The sequence below is a fragment of the Chelonoidis abingdonii genome, chromosome 1, assembly GCF_003597395.2.
Source record: "Chelonoidis abingdonii isolate Lonesome George chromosome 1, CheloAbing_2.0, whole genome shotgun sequence".
Taxonomy (NCBI): domain Eukaryota; kingdom Metazoa; phylum Chordata; order Testudines; family Testudinidae; genus Chelonoidis; species Chelonoidis abingdonii.
In genome coordinates, this window is record NC_133769.1 from 341,571,949 (window position 1) to 341,582,273 (window position 10,325).

At 42.7% G+C, this 10,325-nt stretch overlaps 1 protein-coding gene across 4 annotated transcripts in view; it reads right to left on the reverse strand.

The window, feature by feature from the left end:
* The window catches only part of CFAP300 (cilia and flagella associated protein 300), a 37,545-nt gene extending 27,605 nt beyond the window's left edge, over positions 1-9,940 (reverse strand). For 2 of the 4 annotated variants that reach the window (XM_075061715.1, XM_032762879.1), the window contains exons 1-3: positions 9,779-9,920; positions 8,188-8,269; positions 6,780-6,852 (exon numbers count right to left, since the gene is read on the reverse strand). In XM_075061715.1, the coding sequence (XP_074917816.1) occupies positions 6,780-6,852; positions 8,188-8,269; positions 9,779-9,888 (265 nt within the window). In that variant the 5' untranslated portion in view covers positions 9,889-9,920. Of the gene's footprint in view, positions 1-6,779; positions 6,853-8,187; positions 8,270-8,627; positions 8,760-9,778 lie in introns of those variants that run through there. The other 2 variants (XM_032762880.1, XM_032762881.1) reach the window with 2 other exon arrangements.
* Between the last annotated feature and the right edge of the window lie 385 nt (positions 9,941-10,325).

The window sequence follows — 10,325 nt, forward strand, 5'->3', positions numbered from 1 at the left end:
GCTTAAGCTGGATGGAAAACTAAACCTACTGTTTGTTTCGAGATAAGGCAAACCCAAAGGACCTAGGCGATAGAGTGCTAGACGCACATTGGCGCTGTCGCAACAACTAGCCTCTTAATGCGCGTATCACGGCCGGAACCAGTGAGCGTGTACACTCCCGACGAAAGCCTTAAGCTTAGGTCTGCCTCCCTGCCCAGGCAAGGCCACACACCTCTAACCCACTCTCCGCACATTTATAACAACATCCCTGAACCCCATGCACTGAGATTCGAATCTCAAATTATGACTTAAACCTCACTGCAGAGTCCACCAGAGAGACCATGCCCCACGCTGCACGGAAGGCGACACCCTCCGGGCCTCTGCCCAATCCGCCCTGGAGGCAATTCTTCCGCCAATAGGCGATCGCTAACCCTCGCAACTGCTGGCCACACGACTCACACGAGCCAGAACCCAAGAAGAATTCTCTGCAGTACTGTTCCCTCCCTCCAATCACTCTCACAGACGATTCGAGCAGACTTAGTTGCCGATAATCAAGGTTCAATTTCCCTATTAAACTATCCTCATAACATCCCTCACAGTATATCTATCAAGCTTAGTCTAAAGCAGTAAGTCTAGTTGCCCCAACTACTTCATCGGTACACGCTGTTCAGAACTCTACTCCTAATGGTTAAGACCTTCATCTAATTTCAGTCTAAACTTCCAACCGTTGTACCACTTTTCCTTGTGCCTAATTAGTACTAACTTACACTATCATTCCTTCCCCCTCCTAAGTCCTAACACCTGATATATTATATTAGAGCCGCAATCCCGCCGAGCCTTCTTGGCAGGCTACAAGCCAAGCATCTTTGAGTCTCCTTTCATAAGGCAGGTTTTCCATTCCTCGGATCATCCTAGTAGCCCATCTCTGAACCTGTTCCAGTTTGAATTCATCCTTCTTAAACATGGGACACCAGAACTGCACACAATATTCCAGGTGGGGTCATCAACAGAATGGGGAGAGATGGTCTTCTGCTAACTTTGGGGGTGGGAAACAAAAAAAACAGGTATAATATGGGGGCAGGGCCTTTTTTAGTCTACAGTTCTGGGACATTTGTATAGTAGAGTACCACAAGTAGCTTTTACTTCTTCCAACAGCATTGAATCTCATCAGCATGGGGTACATCTTCTAAAGTGGGGATCCACAGAGATCAAGAACTGGATGTATGAAATATATCTACCACATCCTAAATTCTCATTCTTAATTTTTAAATACAAAAACTGATAATCAGATAACCCCAACTAAAAGCCTTCATAAGACTTTTTTTAAGAGAACATTCGGCACATATGACCAATATTTTGAGATTTTGTTTTTGTGTACTGGTGTGCATTGAGGTTTTCAGTGCAAATTACTATTTATAAAAACATGTGATTTAAAACTTAAGTAAAACTATGTATTCAGTGCTTATGTTAAGGTTAAACTGGAACTATTTTAAAAACCGAGGATCACAGTGACATTTTGTGGGTTCAAATGACATGTAAAAACCATTTCAGTGAATGAAAATTGCAGTAGTGGTTTATATTGATAACTTTTCTAATTTTAGATTGTCTCTCACAGATTTCAAAAACACAGGGTCTATAGATGACTGTCATTAGAGCTTGAAAAATCCATTTTGTGAGAGGCAACTGGGAATTTGTCCCAGGCAAATACAGCCAGCTTCTGTAGAATTAAAGCTTTTATTTAAAAAACAAACAAACAAACAAAACTCCAACAGGTATTTCTAGTCCTTTGAAGATAATTCTGCATATGTGAATTGAGTTTGAACAGATGCAGTGCTGTCTCCTTAAGTCTGTTGACAGACGTGCAGTGCCACTACTACTACAAAGTGAAAGCTGCTGGTTAGTTTTCACTGCTGCTATTCAAAATTTGTGGGCAGCAGTGAAATTGACAAGAATCAGATCAATTTGACTTTGCTGCTACTGCTTAGAAAAGCTAGGAGCAGTAGACAGGCAATGGGGACAAGAGCTATTCAGAGAGTGGGAAATGGTAGAAATACTCCCATTAAGAAGCCAGGAGACTGGCATGAGAGGGTGAACAGAAGACAGAAAAAATATTTATCTTAATTTGCAGCCAAAAGGGACAGGAGAGAGGAGATTCCAATTAAACTGACACCTCAAATTTTAGTTGGAGGCTGATATGAAAGATAGAGTTCCTAAGTAGAGTCCTAGGACAGCATCCTAATAGGAATCCCAGCAGCTCCCACTTTACCAGCTGCTGGGGAGTGATGATTAAGCAATCTATTTGCAAACATCTAGAAGATAATAAGGTGATACGTAACAGTCAATATGGATTTGTCAAAAACAAATCATGTCAAAACAACCTGATAGCTTTCTTTGACAGGGTAACAAGCCTGGTGGATAAGGGGGAAGCGGCAGACGTGGTATATCTTAACTTTAGAAAGCTTTTGATACTGTCTCGCATGACCGTCTCATAAATAAACTAGGGAAATGAAACCTAGATGGAGCTACTATAAGGTGGGTGCAAAACTCTGGTTGGAAAACCGCTCCCAGAGAGTAGTTATCAGTGGTTCACAGTCATGCTGGATGGGCATAATGAGTGGGGTCCTGCAAGGATCAGTTCTGGGTCCAGTTCTGTTCAATATCTTTATCAATGATTTAGATAATGGCATAGAGAGTACACTTATACAGTTTGTGGACGATATCAAGCTGGGAGGCGTTGTAAGTGCTTTAGAGGATAGGATTAAAATTCAAAATGATCTGGACAAACTGGAGAAATGGTTTGAAGTAAATAGGATTAAATTCAATAAGGACAAATGCAAAGTACTCCATTTAGGAAGGCGCAACCAATTACACACATACAAAATGGGAAATGACTGCCTAGGAAGGAGTACTGTGGAAAGGGATCTGGGGGTCATAGTGGACCACAAGCTAAATATGAGTCAACAGTGTAACACTGTTGCAAAAAATGCAAACATCATTCTGGGATGTGTTAGAAGGACACCAGAAGTAATTCATCTGCTCTACTCTGCTCTGATTAGGCCTCAACTGGAGTACTGTGTTCAGTTCTGGGCACCACATTTCAGAAAGGATGTGGAGAAATTGGAGAAAGTCCAGAGAAGAGCAACAAAAATTATTAAAGGTCTAGAATATATGACTTATGAGGGAAGATTGAAAAAAATGGGTTTGTTTAGTCTGGACAAAAGAAGACTGAGAGGAGACATAATAACAGTTTTCAAGTATATAAAAGGTTGTTACAAGGAAGACGAAAAAATGTTTTTCTTAATCTCTGAGGATAGGACAAGAAGCAATGGGCTTAAATTGCAGCAAGGAAGGTCTAGGCTGGACATTAAGAAAAACTTCCTAACTGTCAGGGTGGTTAATCACTGGAATAAATTGCCTAAGGAGGTTATCGAATCTCCATCATTGGAAACTTTTAAAAGCAGGTTAGACATACACCTCTCAGGAATGGTCTAGATAATTAGTCCTGCCATGAGTGCAAGGGACTGGACTCAATGACCTTTCAAGGTCCCTTCCAGTTCTATGAGATAGGTGTCTCTCTCTCTCTTTCTCTCTCTATAAAAACAGGGTAGCTAGGGCTGAAGATCTGCAAATTTGACTAAGAGAATGCTAGAAGATCATCAGCTTGTGTTTTCTTACTATACTTTTCAGAAAAAAATGTTCATGAAAACTAAGGGGAAAAAAATGAGCCCACGTACTTAACCAAAAAAGGTAAGCAGAGAGACGGGAGGCAGGTTTTAAAGAGTAAAATGTGATGGAGTATACTGGCCATTCAGTGTTCAGAGAGCAAACGCTTCTGGTTCATGGAAGGAAAATGCAGTATTTCTGTGCTTACCACACCAAGATGTGTTCAACACCAGCAGGAGTTAAAAAGCCAGGATGCTTGGCAGGTGACCCTTTGACCCCAGCAGGAGGTATGTAACCTGCTGACCTTCCCTGAGAAGGGGGCTGGAAAGTCACACAGGCAGGACAGATAGCTTAAGAACTCTTGCCCAAAGCAGGAGAGAGGGAAGATTACCTTGATTTGGTCTATTATGTTTTCTTTTGCTTGCTACAGTTTGATGACTGGGAAAGAGGCAACTAGCAGGGCTGTGTTGTGTTAAAGGCCAAATACAGTATCCTAGGAAGATGAAACTTTGCAGATAACAAGGCAGAGTGTCTGGTGTCAAAGTACAATGGGGAACTTCCCTGCCCATTCCACAGAGAGCAGGAATGGAGAAAAACACACACACAGAGTAACTACATGCATGCACGCACATGTAATACCAACAGACCCCAGTCGTCAGCAGGCAGGATCAAACCAGGGGGACTACTGAAGCTTAGGGCATGAGCCTCTGCCACATGAGCTACAAGCCAACTGGCTGTTAGCTAAGGCTGTAGAGCAGACTCATTTTCTTTTTTCTCTCTCGCTGCCCCTCCCCCCAATGGGATAGAACACCACACCCAGGAGATGTGTGGATTAGACACGCACACACAAACACACACACAGAGTAACTGCAGCCAAACCAAGTTGCAGAGTGCAAATTCTTGAGGGATAACACCTTTGTGTTCCTAAAACACAGAGCCATTGCTCTGATACCAGTATGATTCAGACCTTATAAATACTTAATTAGACACAAAATTCTACTGTATTACCATTTGCATTTCCTTGTGGTGCTTTTACAATCTCTTATATATGGCTGTACATATTATAGGAATTTGTCCTGCACTCATGTTTCATTTCCTTTTTGATTATGCTCCTTTAAGGTCTTGTCTATGTTATAACACTTAGCTGAGTCTGTGACCAGTTAGTGACAAGGCACAAGGTAATTAACCATGAGTTTAACCTTGTGTCACTTTTACAATTGGCACAGCCCCTACCACATGGCTTTCGTCCAACAGCTAGGTCATGTTTATATTATTCTGTAGACAGGGCCCCCAACAGTGCTCATGTAACCATGTTAATTCTACCTTAATCGCACTTAACTCATGCGATTAACTCAAAAATATTGTGATTAAAAAAATAAATCGCAATTAATCAGTTTTAATCACACTGTTAAACAACAGAATACCAATTGAAATTTGGCATGCTTCTATGCTGATGACTCGTTAAATAAATAATGCATTAATTAAATTTGTGACTGACCTCCTTGGGGAGAACAGTATGTCTCCTGCTCTCTTTTACCTGCATTCTGCGATACATTTCATGTTACAGCTGTCTTAGATGATGACTCCAGCATACGTTCATTTAAAGAACACTTTCACTGCAGATTTGACGAAATGCAAAGAAGGTACCAATGTGATATTTCTAAAAATAGCTACAGCACTCGAAACAAGGTTTAAGAATCTGAAGTGCCTTCCAAAATCTGAGAGGGATGAGGTGTGGAGCATGCTTACAGAAGTCTTAAAAGAGCAACACTCCGATGTGGAAACTACAGAACCCAAACCACCAAAAAAGAAAATCAGCTTTCTGCTGGTGGCATCTGACTCAGATGATAAAAGTAAACACACATTGGTCTGCACTGTTTTGGATTGTTATCGAGCAGAACTTATCATTGGCATGGACGCATGTCCTCTAGAATGGTGGTTGAAGCATGAAGGGACATGAATCTTTAATGCATCTGGCATGTAAATATCTTGTCACGCCGGCTACAACAGTGCTATGTGAACACATGTTCTCACTTCCAGGTGACATTGTAAACAAGAACCGAGAAGCATTATCTCCTGCAAATATAAACAATCGTATTTGTCTGAGTAACTGAATGAACAAGAAATAGAATTGAATGGACTTGTAGGCTCTAAAGTCTTACATTGTTATTTCTGAATGCAGTTTCTTTTTGTACGTAATTCTACATTTGTAAGTTCAATTTTCATGATAAAGAGATAGTACAGTACTTGTATGAGGTGAATTGAAACACACTATTTCTTTTGTTTTTATAGCACAAATATGTCTAATAAAAATAAATATAAAGTGAGTACTGTACACTTTGTGTTCTGTGTTTAATTGAAATCAATATTTGAAAACGTAGAAAACATCCAAAAATATTTAAATAAATGGTATTCTATTATTGTTTAACAGTGTGATCAATCACAATTAATTTTTTTAGTCACACAATTAATTGCAATTAATTTTTTAAATCGCTTGACAGCCCTAAGCAACAAAGAATCCTGTGGCACCTGTAATGCTCCAATACATCTGTTAGTCTATAAGGAGCCACAGGACTCTTCGTTGCTTTTTACATATCCAGACTAACACAGCTACCTCTCTGATACGTAACAGCCCTAGTTAGTTCTCTTCCTCCCAACTCTCTTTGCAGTAGGACAATTCAGAAATGTTGTGGTTGCCTCTCTATGAGACTCTTCTGGACACTGTACCCTGGTGAGGTAGTAGGCATGATTACAACCACTCCTGACACACAATTGTGTTGTTGGGTGTGTGGACAGTGTAACCAAGTCAGCAGTCGATTTACAAAAAACATAGTTTTACTTGTAATATACATGGGACCTGAGTCTCCTTTATTATTAAAGAAATGAGCTAACCTTAAACATCAATGAGGAAGTTTACCCTTTAACTGTGACAATTTAATGAAAGAAATTAGATTAATGGCCCTTAGCAACGGTTTAAAGGAAGGAGATTCCTTTAAATGATCTTCTGCTGCAAATTTTATTTCATGAGGGTGAAGGTACAAATCTGAATCGTGTCATTGTTACAAAACATTAACTGGAGAAAATATAGTTACCACAGAGAAAGATTTAAAAGACTGACTTATTCTAAATGTATTTACCTAGTGTAGTCCACTGTCCAGAAGCTGTAAGCAATTTCAAATTGGCACTAACATTTGGATCATTAAAAAATGCCTAAAATTTCAAATTAAAAACGAAAAGTTAACAAAATGAGATTCATAATATCAACCAAAGCAATAAATTACATTTCTATGACAAATTTTAGGGCCCAATAAATAAGTGGCTTCAGTATGACCTCTGAGTTTGCATACCCAAAAAAATTACATCCCCAAGTTTATGCCTTTGCAAATTTTGACTAAACAATTTTTTTTAAAAAATATACCCACAAATGTATTTGTGTATGTAAATTTGAGGTTTTTAAGTCTGCAAAACATCAGTTGTCCCAAACTATGCCTGCAGCTTGGTCTGATTAATTTTAAGTGCATTACAAAGTTTTGTAGAATAGAGAATTATAAGGATGCTTTTTTCTGCAGCATAATCAAAATCCATACATAATTTGCATACTTTCTGCAAACCAAAGTTAGAAAAATAAACCACAAATTGCTATATGTAATCTCTACAATCAAACTAATTTATCATTTTACTTCTAAAAAAAAAGTGTTTAGGAGGCAGCAGATGTGTCTTTAATAAGTCTTCAGTCAATTAAGATGTAGAATAATCCCAGCGAGAGCTCAGCTGCTTAGCTACATTTCTGAACAGAGTTTTTATTTTATGTTACCACCTGATTGTGAATTAATCTCCAAGAAAAATCAGCTGATGTTGTCAAATATCTATTCAACAAATAAGAGAGGAAACCAACCTACTTTTACACTAAACAGATGCATTCTCGCTACTAAATCAAATAACTTCACAGAGATGAATATATCCTCTTTTATACACAAGGAGATTGAGGAATACAGAGGTTAAAGACAAAGCCTAATATTCAGAAATGCTAAGCATCTATAAGACCAACTGAAGTTGATGAGAACTGCAGGTTCTCAGCACCTCTGAAAACATGGCCTCACTTCTTCAGACTTCTAAAAGCACATGCACGTCTAGCTCGTGCATATAATTACTGTGATTGAGCAGCTGATTGCATTAACTGCCTATTCACATGCATTTCTGAAAATCTAGGCCTATGTGACTGTCTCCCAAACATCAGCTGAGAACTAATGGCAGCCAGGACCAGAACAAACCAGAGTTCCATTCTTTAGCTCTCATGTTACCTCACTGGACCAACAGAGAAATGTTAACATTATCTGTAAAATACTGTCATAGTATTACACAGCTCACCAAAAATATGAACACCCCACCCCTGATCCACTTATTATCAAAGTTACAGTGACTGTTCGCCACTTGTAAAAGAATAATATAGCAGATATAATGTGAAAGTTTAAGTGTTATTCCAGCACAAAAAAAGTTACAGTTCCTTTAAAAAGGAACCATTAAATGTGATAGATTTATAACTACCTCAACAAATTCATCCTTTTGATAGGTCTTAAAATGTTGGTCAAAACTGAATGCTTGCACGGTGATTCTGCCATGCATGGACCTGAAACTCAGAACATAGTAAGTAATATTAAAAAACATACACACTGGACACATCCCTTTAGAATATATCAGCAGTTGAAAATTATCTAGATATTTATTAGCCCTGGTACAAAAACCACACTCTCACCCTTTCATGACAACTGTTGATAATTATTTTTTTCCATTCTATTTTATTCATCTGTCCAATAGATTAAAAAATTACTCTTCTAGGGCAAGAAAAATTTTGCACAGCTGATATCTATATTATTTTATTTAAAATAACAGCAATTAATTTTGCTTCAGGAACTGTCCTCCAAACACCTCTTTATATGCTTGAAAAACACTGAAAAGATCTGCAGTAAGTCAAGCTCTGGACTTACCTCAGTTTTACTGCAAAACAAGGTTGATGTTAATTAGGGTTGCCAACTTTCTGACCACACAAACCAAACACCCCTGCCCCACACCTTCCTTGAGGCCCCAAACCTTCCCTTTCCCCAAGTGCTGTCCTTGCCCCGCTCCTTCTCTGAGGCCGTGCCCCCCTCACTCCATCACTCCACCCTCATTCACTTTCACCAGGCTGGGGCAGGAGTTGGGGTGCGGAAGGGGAGTGAGGGCTCCGGTTGGGTGTGGGCTCTGGGCTGGAGCCAGGAATGAGGGGTTTGGGATGCAGGAGGGGGCTCTGGGTTGGGGCACAGGGGTGCAGGCTCTGGGAGGGAGATTGGGTGTGGGAGGGGACTTTGGGCTGGGGCAGGGGGTTGGGGTGCAGAAGATGGTGTGAGGTCCTGGCGACTCCCAGAAAGTGGCTCCCAGAAAGTGGCTGCCAGGTCCCTACAGCCCTTAGGTGCATGGGAGGCCAGGGAGGCCCTGCGTGCTGCCCTCTCCACCGTGCCAGCTCCGCAGCTCCCATTGGTCATGGTTCCCGACCAATGGAAGTTGCGGGCCACCACTCAGGGTAGGGGAAGCATGTGGCATCTCCCTGCATGTAGGGGCCGCAGGGACCTCACAGCCACTTCCAGGAGCTGTGGGGAGCCTGCCTTAACCCTGCTACTTCACCAACCGGACTTTTAAAGGCCTAGTCAGTGGTGCTGCCCAAAGCCGCCAGGGTCCCCTTTGACAGGGCATTATGGTTGAAAACTGGACACCTGGCAACCCTAATGTTAATCCCTACGCCAAGGAAACGTGTAACATCAATAACCTCTTCATCCTCCTTCCCAGCAGATCCCAGCCTCTCCTGCCCTGCAGCCCTCCCCCTCCCCAGCAGATCCCAGCCCCTCCTGCCCTGCAGCCCTCCCCCTTCTCTCCCCTGCCAGCAGATCCCAGCCCCTCCTGCCCCGCAGCCCTCCCCCTTCTCTCCCCTGCCAGCAGATCCCAGCCCCTCCTGCCCCGCAGCCCTCCCCCTTCTCTCCCCTGCCAGCAGATCCCAGCCCCTCCTGCCCCGCAGCCCTCCCCGCTCTCGGCAGAGCCCAGCCCCCTGCGGGCCCGCTCCAACCCCGCCATGCCCCCCGGGGCTAGCAGCGTGTCCCCCGCCCACCATTTGCGGAGCCGGCCCTGCGTATCCCTGCTCTCCAGGGAGGGGAGGGTCTTCTGGGGGAGATAACGGAAAGCGAAGCGCCGCTCGGACCCTTCATCCCCGGCAGACATGGTCCTCCGCTAGACGCCGCGCTGGTTACCATGGAAACGCACCCAGGCCGTGGTGCTCTGGTTTTCAGCTTCCCCCGGGGTGCTCTGCCGCGCTGACAATGGTTCCGCTGCCCCAAGGGGCCGCCCTAGTTTCCACTGCGCCTTGCGGCTAGGAAGGGATGCTCTTCAGCCGGGTCAGCTTCCTGCTGTCCCTGCTTCTTAGGCTGAGCGCGCTGAGATTTCCCCCCTTCCTTGCCTCGCTCTGTCTGCAAGCACATACAGTGCTGTGATTCAGTACCACCAGGCAGCTGCTCCCATGAGGTCAGCAGGCACCTGGCGGGGGCTGGAGCAAGCTTCCAGCCCTAGTTGGAGCTTCCCCAGCCAAGCCCTAGGCACGGTATTGGCAACCCTCAGCCTTTCAAAATACAGAGTAAAGCCCCCCTTATCATGAGACTGTT